The following is a 19,273-nucleotide window of genomic DNA, read 5'->3' on the forward strand; positions in this document are numbered from 1 at the left end:
CGCTTTTTCTAAAACTCTTTCCTTATACTTTTTCTGAAATTGTTTTATTTTCTCAAAATTCTTTAAAAAAAACACTTTTGAAAATCCTTCTACCATTTCCTCAGTTTGAGTCCAGTCACACCCGAGAGTGTGCCTAAATATCTCAAACCAAGGCTCTGATACCAACTTGTAACAACCAAAAATATGACCCAAAAATTTTCGTTTTAATAATAATAAAAATCATGTACTGATTGTCACATCATAAAACCATGTGTCAAATATCTCAACTCATAATAAAATGTCATGAACATTTGTATCAAATCAAACTATGAATCAACAAACTCCCAGGAATAAGACTGAAGTTGTGGTGTGTGCAATGCCATAATCCCGAGCTCTTCCCTTTGCTTGCGGAAGTACCTGAAACCAAAATGAATCTGTAAGCACAAAGCTTAGTGAGCTCCCCCAAACTACCACATACCATACAATAACATATAACACATACTGGGCCCTTGCCCACTGCATCGGACCGAAGTTCGAAACTATCCAGGGCCTTGCCCTCTGCATCGGACCGAAGCCCAGAAACTGCATCGGATCGAAGTCCGGAACTGACTGGGACCTCGTCCCCTGCATCGGACCGAAGTCCGGAACTAACTGCATCGGACCGAAGTCCGGAACTAACCAGGGCCTTTCCCTCTGCATCGGACCAAAGTTGTATCAAATCAAACTATGAATCAACAAACTCCCAGGAATAAGACTGAAGTTGTGGTGTGTGCAATTCCATAATCCTGAGCTCTTCCCTTTACTTGCGGAAGTACCTGAAACCAAAATGAATCTGTAAGCACAAAGCTTAGTGAGCTCCCCCAAACTATCACATACCATACAATAACATATAACACATACTGGGCCCTTGCCCACTGCATCGGACCGAAGTCCGGAACTATCCAGGGCCTTGCCCTCTGCATCGGACCGAAGCCCAAAAACTGCATCGGATCGAAGTCCGGAACTGACTGGGACCTCGTCCCCTGTATCGGACCGAAGTCTGGAACTAACCAGGGCCTTGCCCTCTGCATCGGACCAAAGTCCGGAAACTGACTGAGCATAACATAGCATAGCATAAACATATCATCTAGCATGAACACATAACTGCATACTGCATCGGACCGTAGCCCGGAACACCTAACACATAAATCATGTCTGTGCCACGAAGGCATCAAACATACTATCTACTGCATCGGACCGAAGTCCGGAAACTATTGCTAGCTAAATGAGTCGGCATTGTGGCCTTAGACCCGTTCCTACTGAAAAGGGAACTCACCTCGTAGCCTAGCTGCTAAAAGAACTGCTCCGGAAACTGTCTGTTGTTGCCCCGGTTTCACCCCGGCTACAATTTGCATAAGTACCATCAATCAAACACTGATAATAACACTGAGGGTAAAATGACTATCTTACCCCTGGCCACAGTCAACCTATCGGTCAAAGTCAACTTTCAGTTGACCTGACTCGTCGAGTTGGGTCACCAACTCGTCGAGTCCTTACTCTCACTTTCTTGCTTCTACTCGCTACTACTCGCCGAGTTTTGGCACAAACTCGACGAGTTCCTCTTTGATATTAACACTCAGACAATCTGCATCCAACTCGCCGAGTTGTATGAACAACTCGTCGAGTTCTCCTTCAACAGATGAACACTCTAGTTGTGACTCGTCGAGTTGTATGAACAACTCGTCGAGTCAGTTCTTGAGGCATGAAGAGTGCCTTGGACTCCCCAAGTCAGGGCATTGACTTGCCGAGTTCTTCTACGAATGAGTTTAACCCTCTAGCTCACCGAGTCCTTCTCTCACTCACTGGTTCCACTCGGCATAACTCGAAACGGGGAAAACAGGGGACTCACGACTCGACTCGCCAAGTCTGAAGAACGACTCGCCGAGTCGTATGCATGCAAACACTATATACTCGATTCTGCTTGAAACCAGTCCGTTCCCTTCATAGATCTGGGTTCTAGGGCCTTGATTAACACGTAAAGTTTCCAACTTTACGTGTAAATAACATCAAATTAAGGTTTTAGGGTTCAAAGCACACTATAAGAGTAGATCTAGAGCTTTCATGCAAAATGGCTCCATAAAGGTACTAGATCTAAGCTTCTGGAACTCAAACCTAGCTAGATCCAAAGGCTAAACATCTCAATGAGTCCTCTATGCTACTACCAAACCAAGAAATGGTTCAAGAATAGCTTTAATGTCTTTAAAAAGGGGATTTAAGCATGGAAACAGAAAAGAGCCAAGATATACCTTACTAAACTCTGTAATTCCATAAGGATCTAGGATCTCCTTCTTTTCCTCTTGGTCTACCTTCCTTCTTCTCTCAAAATCTTCAAAGAAACACACCAAATCACACAAAATGCTAAGAGGGTTCTAGGGTTTTGAGGATGGTGCTCTGAGGGGTGATGGGGGCTGACTTGAGGCCCCAAAAGTTGTTTAAATAGGGTGCAAACCCTTGAATTTAGGGTTTCATCCAGACTGGCGGACTCGCCGATTCCGGAATATGGACTCGTCGAGTCGCCAACTTAAACGTGCTCGAAATCCCGACCCAACTCGATGAGTCTGGCTACCGACTTGTCGGGTCCCTTCAGAAGCTTGAAAAATAATAAATATAAATATCATACCAGAATTGGGGTGTTACACAAGTTCTAATCTTTACATTCTTTATATCTACAAAATGGTCTCAATTAGTACTACAACTTACCTTTGGGTTGTTTAAGCTAATTTTGACTTTCACCTTTTTGCCTAACGAGGTAAAAATCTTATATTCTTCTCCGTTTTCAGCGTTTGTTGTACTATTGTTCTCCACTTGAGAAATATTACGACTTTCCTTTTGATGACATTAGCCAAAATTTAACCAATGTCTTAGTATTATTTTGACGTTGTAAAATTTATGTACGCGCTTGATTTTATTTCCTAAAAAAATCTTAACTCATTATAACATACGCGCATGATTTTATTTCCTACAAAAATTTATGTACGCGCTTGATTTTATTTCCTACAAAAATTTATGTACGCGCTTGATTTTATTTCCTACAAAAATCTCAATCAAAGTTAGATTTTTTCGAAATTTACATCCTTGAAATCGTCTTATAACATACTTTCCTAATATGTTATTTTTTCACACTAATTAACGCAACTTTTAGCGCACGGGATTATGCGATTTACACATAATTTGGACGATTTTCTCTTATATATTGAGACTCTAAGTCTTGTGCTTAGATACTTATCATTTTCCGAGTTCTTTTACAATCGGTGGTCGGTGACGATTGTTGCAATTATCACATATGCAGTGAGAGGGACGCAAACCAGGGTACGAAGAAGAAAAATAAATTAAGTCTATAAATGTGACATCCCCAAAAATCACGACCAGAAAAGACCGTTTTAATTTATGCTTTTAAAATAATTTCAGAGTAAATCCATTGATTTAAAAGAGTTGCGGAATTTGTTCCCAAAACAAAATATGATAAAATAAAGTTTATCAAATCATTTCATCAAGATATGCATTTTCATTATATAACAATACTCGGGATGTCATGTTCCTATAAACAAACCAAAAGCATAAACAACAAAAGATAGACCATACAATAGTTACATATAACAACTGGTCTAATATCAAAAGATCTTGATAAGTCATCCAACTTATGCTCTCGCACCACTACCTGTAATACAACAAAACTGAGTGGGTCAGGCTTGGGAGCCTGGTGAGCATATAGGGTTTTCAACCCACAATAAATAATTATATTTAATTTCACCAACCAACAATAACTCGATTACCCATTCCCGCTATCCTCACTTTACGTCCCTAAAACAACATCTATCTCAAGGGACCTAATCTAGGATTTTCATCAGGAAGGACATTACTGCAAAGGGGTTTCCTCAACAGTAGATGTCCTAAAGGCAACCATGAGGGGGATAGAGTACACTGGTGAACACATCGTTCACAACACTTACATGTTATGAACCTGCTAGCGTTCCACAGGACTGCCTAGAAAGAGTATGTGGTCGTTATCCATTCTCCGCTGAATAACTAGATCAACAACAACAACATCGAGGTCTCTCATCTATTTATCACACATCAACTATCTACCCATGTTCTACCCAACATATTAGTAAATAAAAATATATATTTTTATACATAGTTTAAAACCTGTATAGCATTCTCATTCAATACATATTTCAAACAACAGATGAGACACATACACATAACACGTATTTCATAGAGAATAAATCATATCTATGAGATAGAAGAAAGTGAATATACATTCACACATATAACAACAAAATATACACATAACACATATTTCGTATAAAATACTTCGTAATTATGCGTTAGAAGAAAGTAACTACATACTCACTTGATCAGAAGATGATCGGACAACACTACGGCTTGTAGAAGTAGTATTCTTCGGTGAAACTAGGTTCACTTTACTCACCGGGCTTCTTATGGGCAGAGCTTCGGCTCGGAAACTCTTTTCTTCGCGGGATCTTCGAGCTTCGGGACTTGCTTCGGGTCTCGGGATGATATCGGGGCTTCGGGGGTACTTCTTTGCACGTAAATCGAGGTAATATGAGTGAGAGGAGAGAATTTGAGCAACCTAACTCGGCTAGCCTTTCAAATCTATTTATAGGGCAAAATTAGCCTTTGCCACGTCGTGGTACGGTTTACCACGTCGTGGTGGATGGTCGTCACTGCGTTTGTCATTGCAAGTGGGTCTGACAGACTCTAGAGCACGTGCCACGTCGTGGCACTTTTACCACGTCGTGGTGGCTGATAGTTTTGGGGTTTCGCGCCCCGAACTTCAGAAATTCATAACTTTCATATACGAACTCCATTTTCGACGTTATTTATATGCACGCGTAGGTGAGACTATGCTCTAAAACTCTCGTTTAGACTCCGTTGGCTAATTTTGACTTTAAATTTAATATATTATTAATATATTACTTTTATATTATTTTTAGTAGGCCGGGACAGGAAAACTCCGTTATAAATTCATAACTTCTTCATCTGACGTCCGTTTTCGCCTATCTTTTTATCGTTTCACTACTATTAACGAGATCTTCGATTCTCGTTTAGATTGTTTCGGCTAAAAATCAATCGATCTCAAATCGAGGATTCAGGCTGCATACTGCTAAGTCGAAACTTCGGAAAAATCATAACTTCCTGATACGAAGTCAGATTTGGGCATTCTTTTCATGCACGCTCTCAGTTTAACGAACTCTACGAATTTAGTTTAGATTACTAGGGCTAAATATCTCTCTATCTAAATTTTGTATTTTACGTCATTCAGTCGTGTCGGTTCTGTCGCGAAACTTCGACAAGTCATAACTTCTTCGTTATAACTCGGATTTCGGCATTCTTTATATATTCGGAAACCTCGTTTCAACTACTACAACATTATCCATAGATATCGGCTTTATCTAACATTTCATTTTGACGCTTATTTTTTATTCTTAATTAAATTAAGACACACAATTAAGCACAAAACACATAATATTCAAATAATACACTTCTATTATTTCAAAACGGGTTACAAAGATTAACCTAGACTATTATATCAACCTTAATGACAAGGTCAGAAACACATGCGTTACAATAAAACTGGGAAATTCAGTTGATATACGTTTTTTCAACTAAATGGAGATGTATAAATGTCTATAAACAATTTTTTTATGTGGATGAATAAAAACTTTTAGCAGAAAAAATCACAATTCTTTGTACATCAAATCATATCTATCAAATAATTGTTGTTTTGCTTGTTTTTCTTGAAATTATTTTAAATCGCTATGATACAGTTTCCTTTGTTGCATTCCTCTTTGGATCTAAATCAGACCGGCCGATATAGATACTACCTTCTTCTACCGACAATGTAAGTAGATTAAACTTAAAATGGAAGAATAGAAGAAATAAATAAAATTTTGGGTGGAAAGATAGTTGGAAAGAGTGAGGTATTTACAGGGTGCGGGATTGTGGGATTTTTTTAATGTTAAAGAGTCGTTGGAATGGATGCAAGAGCATTTTAGACCGTTAACTAGCCGTTGGAAGCAAAACTAGTCGTTGAAAACCCAAGACAAAACTCGAACTAGACAAAACTTGAACCAAGACTCGTTTTCACAAGATCGGTTTAGGCATGACTCGATACCGATTCAGGACCAACCCAAGATCGATAAAAAAAAACAATGGATACCTGAAAATAAATGATCGAGTCACCGCTCCAATCTTAGTCTAAATTTCTATAACATTTCAGACTTGAAAAATGTTGCCTCTATTTCATAAAACAAAAAATAAAATCAATAACAAGGTCATGGAGCCCACAATCAAGGACTCAATAAGGCACCACACCACTAAGGAGTTTTATATATGTGAAGTGTAACTTTCTGTCCGAAAGTAGACCTGCATAAAAAGATCGGACCCAAAAAAAGACCGAGACCAGACATGTCTAACAAGACCGGACCAAAAAAAGACCAATCTGAGATCGTCGAGGACCGGTCCGAAAAAGACCGAACATTTTCGAAACCGGTCCCAAAAAAAAACAAATCGTTCCGAGATCAACACAAGACAAGACCGACTGAAGACGTCCAAGAGCGGTCTCAAAAAAAAAACCGGTAGCCAAACTTTATAAATATATCATTTTTGTGTTAATTACATAAATTTTAATTTCATATTATGTAATTTATTTCAGTTTTTTTCTTTTATTAAACTTAAATTATCAATTTTAATAAATTTTAATCTATTATTTGTTGTTAATCACATATTTGTTAACGGAAACAACTCAAAACCAATACCAAAGAATTGAAAATCTTCGAAACCGAACAAAAAAAACTTGTAAATCCAACCAAAAAATGTGCAAGGAAAACCCAAAAAAGACCGATCCGTAAAAAGACCGGACTCGGAAACAACCAGCTCGAGACCGTTCGGGACCGGTCCGAAAAAACTAGATCGTTCCGAGACCGACCCAAAAAGACCAGGACATTACAAAACCGAACTGAAACCGCTAATGTGCAGCTCTATCCAAAGCTGTTTTTGTAAGCCCAGGCCCATTTATACTAAACGACGAAAAACAACGTGGTAGCCCAAAAGCCAACCTATATAAAGTCTTTTTTCTTGGTAGCAAAACGTCATTTGCCTTTTGCATTTCAGTGCTCCGCTAACCGAATCTATTCATCAATGGCGATCTTCTCACGTAGAGTATATTTCTTTCTCTGTATCTATTGAAGTTACATGTGATCTTTACTATGAATTTCCGACTAGTTTGTCCTTGTAATTCCTATGTAATCATACACGAGATTGTTTCGTGGTCTTTTAGAGATATGATTGTTCGCATTAGATCGGTTCTTTACGTGTCTACGATATGCATTATGTAGTTACTCACTCCTTTTTTCTCGTACATTGCACAGATCAACTGTCCTCAACTTCTTCTGTCTGTCCTCAACTTCTTCTGTTATTTGATTGCGTGTATTAAGCGTATTTATGCAATGTTTCTTAGAACATGTATAGACTTTCTTTCAGTGTTAGGAGGTTCAATACACAGCATCTATAGTCGTATGGTGGTTTTTAACAATTATAATTCACAATGTAGCAATTGAAGTTGTAATTTAGAGTTGATGTCGCACCAATTATTTAAGTTTGATCTGTTTCTGTTTGAATGTTCAAAGTGAGAGGTGATTCGGATTCAGCTCACTTTTTATCCCTATTACATCCTCACTCATACGAAGCTTAGGTGGAAATGGCATCTACATATTGGTTTCTGTGCTGTATTATTCTCTAAATTATTGCATCCCTAGCTTGACATATTTATGTAATGTTTCTAGAGCATCTATAGTCATCCGTTGGCTTTCAAACAATTTTTATTCATAATGTAACAGTTAAAGCTGTAATTTATAGTAGTAACAGTGTTAAATGTGGCTAAAATTAGCTGCATTGATCAGTTTTAGTCTGAATGTTCACAGTGAGAGTAATCTGGCTCAGCTTTTATCCCAATTAGATCCTCAGGAAATGAAGTTTGGGGTGAAAATTAGCTCCTGATACTTGTCAATGCCACTAAAATTGGTGTTATTGACTTATTGGTCTCTGTAGTGTAATATTTTTGGAACTATTTCATATTTTCATCTACTGATTGACATATATATATATATATATATATATATATATATATATATATATATATATATATATATATATATATATATATATATATATATATATATATATATATATGTAATGTTTCTGATCGAGTTGTATTATAGGATGCATGTCCTATCATTAAGAGTGTCCTTCTTCTGGACTCTGAAGGAAGGCGTGTAGCAGTTAAGTATTATACAGATGAATGGGAAACCAACAGTGAAAAGTTAGCTTTTGAAAGGTCCATCTTCAGTAAAACACAGAAAACTAATGCACGAACTGAACGTATGGTTTTTAACTTTTTATCTTTCACAATTCTTGTCTATTAAGATGCTTTCTTTCAGCGACATTAAATCAAAATGACCTTTTTCTCCTTTTTATCTGTTTATAAGCAGCGGAGATATTGATGTTTGAGAATAATGTTGTGGTGTATAAGTTCATACAAGACTTGCAGTTTTATGTAACTAGTGGTGATGATGAAAATGAATTGGCTTTGGCCACTGTCCTGCAGGGTTTCTCTGAAGCAGTTATTCTTCTACTCAGGTTTCTGCATTGTTACAGATATTCAATAATCAATGGTTGCTATCTCCTGGTGTAATCTCCTTAAGTTCTTGATGCAGGGGTAACATTGACCAAAGGGAGGCATTTGAAAACTTAGATATGATGTTTTTATGCCTTGATGAGATTGTTGATGGAGGGTAGGTAACTACATTTTGCATTTGAATCAGTCACTCTAGTTTCATTTTCTTGCTTTTTTGTTCATGTTCTAGTCAACCCTGGTTCTTAATAAGAAAAAGAGTGCCCTCAAATTAGCTTAGGCCTTAGTTTTTACATGCCTGTGTGCAGAATAAGATGGGACATTAATACCCTTCTCAACATTAAAATCGTAAATGGCCAGAGAAAGTGTGTCCAGTTCTGTCTTGTATAACAAACACAACCTTAAAAAACAAGACCTTTTGACAATGAATTATTCGAAAATGCTGAAGCATGTATTATTGGTAATTAAATACCACTTGTTGACTTGAGTATATGATTAAATAATTTCTCATTATCCATAAAAAATTTCCATTTAGGACTTTGTACTAAACTTTTGAAGAGTACGGCTGTCTATTTTAGCCATTTATGGAGTCTCATATCGTTTGGGGTAGCATGAGATTATGGGCATAATTCTTTTCTTTTTTAGGGTAGCATGGGCTTATACTATGCATATTTAATTCCTCTTTTTATGTTGTTATTTCTAAGGCAGGCTTAGGATAGTGATAAGCGGACAATGACAGCATGCATACAGCATATTCATGATGCCCAATAAAACTAAATAAGCACAAATAGAAATAAATATGTTGTCATGATAGTTTTTTGCATTCTTTATAATCATCATAGTTTTGTGCATGTTAATCTTATCTTCAATTTCATTCATAACTTCACACGCATGTGTGTATGCGTTTATATGTATCAAAATAATGAAATGTTTGATGACTTGCTAAAAACTGTGTGACAGAATGATTCTTGAAACGGATGGAAATACAATTGCCAGAAAAGTAGTTACAAACATCATGGATGATGAGACTCCCTTGTCTGAACAGGTACATACAAATTAATTCCAATATTGTATCTTTAATTATGCTAATCAAAATATATCAATTATGTTACGAGAAAAAAGACAAATTTAGCCACGTTGACATAAAGATTTGTTACAAAATATCCCAGAAATTGTCTTATAAGTTATAACTCAAAATTCCCACCAATTTCACAATCAGCCGTTGCAAAATTTATGTTTTGCCGTGAAATTGCCTTTTTATGGCTCACACCAAAAATTTAAAATGTAAAAAATCCTTTACTAGGAAATTGTTCTTTGTAATGCGAATCATTCATATTATTACGAAAGTCATAATTTTTTAATCAAAAAAAGCATTTTGTTTGAAGTTCTTTTGCTATAGTGATCTTCAAAAGCCATTTTCACTGCAAAAAGAAGCTTTATAATACGAAATAAAGTTTTACTTTGAGAGAGATTTTCAAAAAAAAAAAATGGTGTAAAAGTAAGAAGTCTAAAAAAATGCTTTAAATAGGGTGACTGATCTCGCAACTACTAGTGCATTTCACAATCAGTTATTACCAAATTGGTGGCTATTTGGACGCATAAGGAAAATTTTGGGTTATTCAGTAAATCTTGAATCAAAGTAACTACATATTTGTCTTTTTCTCTTTTATAAACTAAAGAGTTAAATTACCTACATCGTCTCTATGCTCATATGAAAATTATCGATTGGGTCCTTGAAAGATTTTTTTTTTTTTTTTTTTGATCCCTCACAAGTTAAGGCCTTTGGTAAGGTCTTTTGGTTGATTGTGCAGTTTTTCAGCTTTCTGGGTCACATCCTATATACCTTTCCTTGAGTTACATAGCTCAATAAGTCTTTGGTGGCTCCATGTGGTTGTAATTGGAACATGGGTACAAGTTTACTCTTAAAATGCATATATGTTTTTTTTTCTTTTTTCAATCTCATCTCCACTTTATAATCGTGGAACATGGGTACAACACTTGGAAAGTTGCTCTAAATTTCCTTTCGTCGTCTCTATTTGGCAGCTCTCGACAAAAAGTTCCTTGCCAAAAATTACATAAATAGTCCCTACGGTTTCCCAAATTCCCAAATTTCATCGTTAACTTTTTTTTTCGTTACACAAATGACCCTATGATTTTATTTTCTTGCGTAGTTGGTCTATGACCCATATACAATGACTTTTACATCCTTTTTATTTTATTTTATAGTTTCATTACACTTATACCGACCTCATCCTTTCTTCTCTTTAGTTCCCGTCCTCTTCACCGTCACCTCCACCTTCCACCAACATCATTTTTACCGCCCACCTTCCATTTTAATCATATGTTTTCCAAAATTTTCATCTTTCGGATCAAAAAGTTGAACACGTAAAAGACAAAAAAACATACAAATATTACACAAAATATCAAACACAAAGAAATAAGGATCAAACACAACTAGAAATTAGAGTTTTGTTACATATCTCACTAAAAATAAATAATATACAACATATATCAAACTCAAAGAGCATTTGTCACAAGCACAATTGATTTTTTATATTATTATCAGATAAAAATTAATTAAATTTCTATATTGTTGGGACTTAATTTTTCCCTTTGGCCTTTACTAACAAAAGTTAAAGATAAAAGAAATTAAAATGTGTATAAAATTCCTTTTATTTGGGTTATAGATAACAACACAAAAATTGAAACCACGGACCATCCATCTTTACAAAAAAATATTAGGGACAAAATATGAAAATTTGTAAAAACATAGGTACCATTTATGTAATTTTGTCAAAATCCTTTGATGAGAAGGGATGACGTGGCCCAATAAAAATAAAGATTATTAAAAAAATATCAAAATAACGGGCAACACGGTAATTTTACTCATATTTAATCGTTTTACTTTGACGGTGTTAATGGGAAGAACTTGATTAAAAAAACTGAAACTATGAGGATCAAAAATGAAAACCATTTCTTTCATGGACCTAATCATAATTTTCATTTAAGCATAACGACTAAGTTGTAATTTACTTTAAAACTAAAAGTAAATTATGCGAATAGTCTCTATGGTTTGGGGTAATTTGCATGTTTGGTCTTTAACTTATTTTTTAACTCAGAAAGTCTTTACAGTTTGTTTTTGTTGCATGTTTGGTCTCTATCTTACCTAAAAAGACTATTTTGTCTTTGATTTTTTAATTTATTTAAATACACCATCAATCCCATTTTCACCTCACCTTACCTTACATACTCCACTTTATTTAAATAAATTAAAAAATCAATGACAAAATAGTTTTTTTAATAAGACAGTGACCAAACGTGCAACAAAAACAAACTGTAAAGACTTTCTAAATTAAAAAATAAGTTAAGGACCAAATATGAAAATTACCATAAACTATAAGGACCATCCATGTAATTTACTTTTAAACTAAAGCTCATACGTTATCTTTTTTAAGATTGGTCAGCTACCAATGTTAATGTCATATCGGTAGAACCGGCTTTTTTATTTATTTGAAGTTAAGGATTTTAGTGTATATTTCTATTTTTTTAATAGTTTGCATAATTATGGTGTTTGGAACGTATGTTTTCCAAAATAGTTATCACGGCTATAAAAATCATAATTAACCTGATTAAGAGATTTTCTAATATGTATCATAAGGATATGTATAAGAAATATTAAATATGAAAAATATTATCATAATTAAATATATTAATTATATTAAATATGAAAAACATTATCATAGTTAAATATATTAATTATATTAAATATTCTCCACAATTAACATATTTCATATTTTTCAATAAGAAATATTTTATAGAATCAATAAATTTCATATTTAATTAAAAGCAAGTTTTGTTGCTATCCATAAAAAAGAAAATAAATTTTTTTTAAAAAAAATTATATATTCCTTTTGATCTCCTAATGAAAAGTTTGTTCCAAATGGTTACAGACAATTACTCAAGCCTTGGTAGCCGCTCGTGAACATTTCGCAAGATCACTTCTCAGTTAATACGTTTTCTATCCACAGGTATATTTCAATACGTAAAAACACAACACATGCCATATAGAAATTAGAAAAAGACCCCACACACAAATCATAAACGTTTCATATATCTTTTACAATAATATCGTACAGGTAACATCAAGCGTGCAACATTTGGGCAAAAAATGAAACTTCAATTTAAATAAATAAAAAAAAGTTTAAAATAATAGCATTGTGTAATGCCTGCTGTATTGTCGTTATCCAAATAAAACCAAATTGAAGGTAACGTTTAAATTTTAAACTGATTACTACAAATGATTTAGTATTATTGAAGATGCTCAACCATCCATTTCTGCCACCAGTACAATACTCCTTCAAATTCTCCAATTTCATCATACACATTGGCCCCTTCTTTGTCGACATGTCTACTTCACTTTTTAAATGATATCATATTTTTTGAAATATTTATTTAATTTTTTAATAAGTGGTTGTTAATGTTAAATACACTTACTTTTGATAACAACTTACACATTTGACCAATTATATATAAATTAATATAATTTTTTAATATTCGGGTTTTGAGTATAAACAGTTACAGTACATTACAAAGTATAAAAGAAAACAGTATATTATATGTATTATACATGATAAGAATATGAGGTTTGGCCCCTTCTTTGTGAGACATCGACATCGCTTTTTTATTATTACACTTTGAATGGCCTTTAACTCATTTGAACGTAACCGTGTTATATTTGTTATTACTCATTCAACCGATTGAATGTCTAATACAAAACCTAAATTATCTTATTTTTATTTTTTTAATAATCTGATCGAAGTTTTCTACCTATAATTTTTTTTTATTACAAAGAAACTTCATGTTACAAAACCGTAAAAAGAGATTGGATATTGCAAGAATATAAGGTTTTGATACAAGTAAAAAAATGTTACCTTTTGTATTTATATTTGTATAGTTTATCTTAGGACTAGAAACGTATCAAACGAAAATGAGTAATGGCGTGTTCATGTTCATTCTTTTAAAATTAACCGAACAAACGAATGAACAAGAACATGAACACATAAAACATAAACGAATTGAAAATAAAAAATTATTTTTTGTTTGTTCGTGTAAAAAACTATTTTGTTCATTGGTTGAGATGTTAAACAAACATAAATTAGTATAATTTAATATTAAAGAACGAACATAAATGAATGGATGTAGGGATGAGAATTTGGCCCGAAAATCCGAACCGAACTGAAAACCGAATCGAACCGAACCGAATTAGACCCGAATAAGCAATTCGATTCGGTTTTCGGGTAATTAAATAAGTCTTATTCGATTTTCGGGTTATTCGGTCCGGGTTACCCGAATAAGGGCTTATTCGGTCCAAATGGACCGAATCGAATATGAAAAGTCATATATTTTTTTTTCTACCTGTACGATTGTTTATTCGGTCTTGTGTTCTATCAATCATTACCCAAAATACCAACGTAATGTTTAATGTTTAACTTATATACTTATAGATAGTTTTTTAGGTGTTTTGGATGTTTAATGTTTAGTATTTAATATGTTGCTTAATAACTATATCTTAAGATTGTGGTGGTTGGATTTTACATTTTATATATCAAGAATAGTTAATCCGTGTTATTCGTGTTTATCATAAGCTACAAAATTCATACAAAATACAATATTTATAATCACATTGTAAATGTTATTTGGGTTATTCGGGTTATTCGGCTTCTTAATCATCTTGTACATGTTATTTGGGTTATTCGGGTCGGAACCGAACCGAACCGAATAATACCCGAACCGAACCGAACCCGTATTGCTTATTTGGTTCGGTTTTCGGTTCATACAATTACCCTTATTCGGTTTTCAGTTTATTCGGGTTCGGGTCGGTTCGGTTCGGTTCCGACCTGAATAACATCCCTAAATGGATGTATTATTTTCTTGAAAAAATAAACAATTATCATGTACTATGCACTCTTTGTTGATGACGATATATCTGAAAAAAAGTTTATAGTTTGTACAGTGTTAAAAATTTTATATAGATGGATGAAATTTCTGATATTTACAACTAAATGTCTTGTAAATAATAAGATTTAGGGCTGACACCATTAGATAGTAATCAAATTTCAAATTTGCATCACTTATACCTCAAACTTTTTAAGTGATTTTAAAATTCAAGTTTTCTTTTTATTCCGTTTATATTAAAAAAATATAAAAGCAACATGTTAACTTGTTGCAATTTGCTGAGTTGCTTGACTATTGATTTAACATGTAAACTAATAATATTAAATACTAACCAACTTTGGTTTTTTCAGCTTAACTAACTTCCACTTTTTTATTGAGTTTAACAACTAAACTAGTAAAATTAACAATTTTATAATGGTTACAGATATCAACAAAAATGAAATTATATATAATTATTGAAATTAATAATACAAACTTAAATTTATTGATTTATAAAATCATATAAATCAATGAAGTTTTATAGTTTCTTTCACTGTTTAAAAGAAACTAAGACTTGAAATATGTTTTTAAGACGATTAAAACTTTGTCGAAAATAGTTCATGTTGAAAATTTCTAAAGTAATATATATATATATATATATATATATATATATATATATATATATATAGAGAGAGAGAGAGAGAGGGAGAGAGAGAGTTAGTTTTAAATGTTTTCACTATCTATTGTGTGCATGTATCATTAATTATGGACCAATCATTTTAGTTATTTTAAGAAAGTAATTAATGCATATTAAATGCTGAAGATGTAATTAATATCTATTATATCTTCAACATGTAATATGCATTAAAAGCTTTCTTAAAATAATTAAAATGATTAGTCCAGAATCAGTCATACATGCACACAATAGATAGTAAAAACAAAATAACCTAACTCTATATATATATATATATATATATATATATATATATATAGTTGACATTAAATATGTTTTATTTTATATGTTTTTAGTCTTATTTTAATTTTAATATATTATAAACCATTATGTAATTAACAAGCGTATTACGTGTGCATACTTTTGTGGATAAAGTTTGATGGTTGAATATTGAAGAAAATAAATTAAACAATTAAAAAACTAATCCGGGTTTATGGTGGTGACGTAATAATAGATTAATAGGAATACCTCATCCGGTGAAAAGAAATTAATTACTTAATAAAAAACGCGTTTTACATGATATCAAATTAAAGTAATTTTCTAGAAAGTAATATAGCATCATTGCATGTATGTGCGGGTTGGGAAAAAGAAGATGAAGATCATCATAAAGAAAAAAAACAATTGTTTTTACAAAATTTAGCCTAAGTCGGGTTAAATATAATTTTATTACATAAAAGCAAAGCAATATTTAAGATTGAGCTACTTTAATTAAAACGAAATGAAATCTAGGTGCTAAACCTTTTTAAAAATTTTGAGCTATTTAGGTGAACTTGGTTATAATTTTATGATATTGATCCTCAACTTTTAAGTTATAAAAGATAAAAACTTACGGTTGATAAATTAAGAATTAGAAAAATCTGTTGAATTAAAAAATGATATTAGATGAGGAAAAATGAATGGTCCAATGAAGTTAGTTAACAATAACCAAAAAAGAAAAATTAACAATAACAAGTAACGACTTCTATATATTTTTATGGTTTGGACTTTGGAAGGAAACAGGAATAGAGTAGAGTTGGTGTTTTCTAAAAATATACTAGTTTTTGTTTCTTTTGAATTTTTCTATAAATGAAGTAATAATAATAGAACAACAACAACTTAGTATCATCATCAACAATTGCAACAACAACAACAATAATAGAATCATCATCAACAACAACAACATCAATTTGATCAATAATTTTTATTTATTTTTGTAAAAAAATAATACAAAATTTTAAATACTTGACATATTGTCCAATCCAAATTATCGTTTGAACAATTTGGTTTTAAGAAACTACCAAAAAGTATCTGACATGTTTGACAAAAATACTTGGAAATCGGTGGTTGGTCATTTTTAGGTGGAAGTTAGAAGTTATAATTTTTGTTTTTATTCGAGTTTTTGACAAAGATAGTTGAAAACTTTTGAATTTTTCAAAATTATATAAAAGGCATCTATGTAAAAACTAAAATTGGAACATAATGATGAAAAATTCATTGTCTAAACTATACTTTCCAAATTAGATACTATGTTTCTTTAAAAAAAAAAAAAAAAAAAAAAAAAAAAAAAAAAAAAAAAAAAAAAATGGATCAAAGGTCTAAGGTTCAAGTCATGTTTGGAACAAAATATGGAATTTGAAGATAAATACCATACAAAAATGGCAACATAAAAGGTCTAGAATTACAAAGTTTATTGAAAAACTAATTTGAGGAATACGTTGCAGGTTGCACTTTGTGTGTCCAACGTACATGGTATTATACTAGAAGCATGACATCAAGATGTGACGAAACAACTCATTCCTCTATGCATGTTTTAGTGTTTTACCATAAAGAGCAGCAAATTGATGTAAAATTTTAAGCATATCAAATCTTTGTTGACAGAGGTATAGACCCCAATAATTAATATTTGTTTACAATTAAGGGTAGTATGGAGTGTACATTGCATTTATGTTGTGTTGTTGGAATCCATATATAAGCGTGGAAAATAAATGATGAGGAATGAGTAGTAGCCATTCATTAAGGTAGAAAAAAAAAACATTGACCATATATGTGGATCGAATTGTCATGCACCAATAGCATGTATGTATAGTAAACCAATGCAAAACACATTTGAGGACAATTGACTTTGTAGTTCTTTATACTTGTGGAATACAGAAGAACAAAGTTAATTAGAATAAAGAAAATGAATAGCAAAGAGACATGATTCATGAGTTTTAAACAAAGAGATATATGACGTGACTAGGGTGAGAAGAAATTGACCTGACGTAGGTTATATTATTTAAGGGCGATATAGTAATTTTGTTATAATAGATATGCAATTTTTGTTAAAGGTTACTTGAAATAATTTTTGAATTAAAAAATTTTGTTTAAAATAAAAACTTTAATCTCATGCCAATGAGCGAAGCCTTTTCTTTTATTTGTGTTTAAAAAAAGTGAAAAATAAAAAGCTCTTAAAAAATTCTTAAATACTTAGCTGCTGAACACGTCAATCTTTCAAAATATATATGGTTATGTTGGTATACCTTTAAAAAATGAATAAAGGGGAAATGTTGTTGGACAAAGAAGATAATTTGTTTGTTGGGAAATAGACGATACATTGTTGGCATCACGACATCGTCTCAGCCAACGCGTTTATGCCGGAATCATCTCAAGAATCAGAATTAGATCTTGCATGTTTTTATTGTTCATATACCAGATTAAAATCATGCGATCCCTATCCCAAATTGAAAAATAATAAATATTTAATTTAAGAAAAACATCTGATTTTCATCGATAATATTAATTATAGACAAAATAATATAGTTTCCGTGCTTTAACAAATGTCACAAACTTAGTTTCTGTTAATTCTTTTTGACGGACACGGTCTTTATGGTTTCCAAAACTTGCATGAATGTCTCTTTCTGCTCATGTCGTTAGTGTGACGGTATTTTGGTCTTTTCAACTAGCAGCGACTGAATTTGTAACCATAAATAAACCATACAGAACATTTATGTAATTTTTCTATATTTTATGTTTATGAGTTTGTTTTCCGCCCCTTAATATCACTTTGACTTTGAAAGATGTTACTTTCACCCTTTTACTTTTTAAATTTTCGTGTTTAACGTATTATATATAATTTGATTTTTTTTAATAACTACTGTTCGTTAACCTGAAAAAAAACTATTTTTACTTGTTTATTTTTATATATTTGTCTGTATAATTCAAAGTGATCAACGTTTCGACTTTAATTTAGAACATTCTTTCGTCAATTTTTTTTAAAAAAAGTTATATGGTTTTTTTATAAACTTATTGATTTAAATTCGAGTTTGTCTACATTTCAACGTAGATTTTCGTTTTTGTGTTTAATTTTATGTACATTTCCTACGTATGAGGCGGGTCACATATAATAACTTTCATTTGTTAATTTTAAAAAACATATTATATTTGAGTTTATCTACATTTCGACGTTTTCTTTTTACATTTTAGTGCTTAATTTTATGTACAATTCTATGTATCATTCAGATCACATATAATAACTTTCGTTCGTTATTTAAAAAAAATGTATTGTAGTTTAGTTTGTCAACATTTCGACGTAGATTTTTTTTTACGTTATTTTACGTATCAGTAGAGATTCAAGTTTGTCTACATTTCAATGTAATTTTTTTATGTTTTGTGCTTATTTTTATGTACATGTTTTTTTACGTCAAAATGTAACTTTTATTAATACAATCGTCAAAATTTAACTTACAAAATTCAATGGCTATAATTACGTTTTTATCTATTATATGTGAACAAATCCATACGTAGGAACATACATAAAATAAGCACCAAAACATACAAAAAAAATTACACGAAAACATTTAAAAAAAAACCCTCAAATTTATATCGACATGTGCATAAAAATAAATAATTAAGATTTTTTTTAAGTTAACGAATGAAAGCTTAAATAATCAAAAATGTATTATATATGACCCGAG

At 32.1% G+C, this 19,273-nt stretch overlaps 1 protein-coding gene across 1 annotated transcript; it reads left to right on the forward strand.

Moving 5' to 3' along the window:
- The first annotated feature begins 7,149 nt into the window (after nt 1-7,149).
- On the forward strand, nt 7,150-17,373 carry LOC111878820 (coatomer subunit zeta-2). The gene is made up of 7 exons (XM_023875310.3): nt 7,150-7,203; nt 8,262-8,421; nt 8,532-8,679; nt 8,757-8,834; nt 9,635-9,719; nt 12,625-12,702; nt 17,042-17,373. The coding sequence occupies exons 1-6, from the start codon at nt 7,183-7,185 to the stop codon at nt 12,682-12,684; spliced, it is 552 nt and encodes a 183-aa protein (XP_023731078.1). The 5' UTR covers nt 7,150-7,182; the 3' UTR covers nt 12,685-12,702; nt 17,042-17,373.
- Nucleotides 17,374-19,273: the final 1,900 nt, after the last annotated feature.

This window comes from Lactuca sativa, chromosome 1 (genome assembly GCF_002870075.4).
Source record: "Lactuca sativa cultivar Salinas chromosome 1, Lsat_Salinas_v11, whole genome shotgun sequence".
NCBI classification, from domain to species: domain Eukaryota; kingdom Viridiplantae; phylum Streptophyta; class Magnoliopsida; order Asterales; family Asteraceae; genus Lactuca; species Lactuca sativa.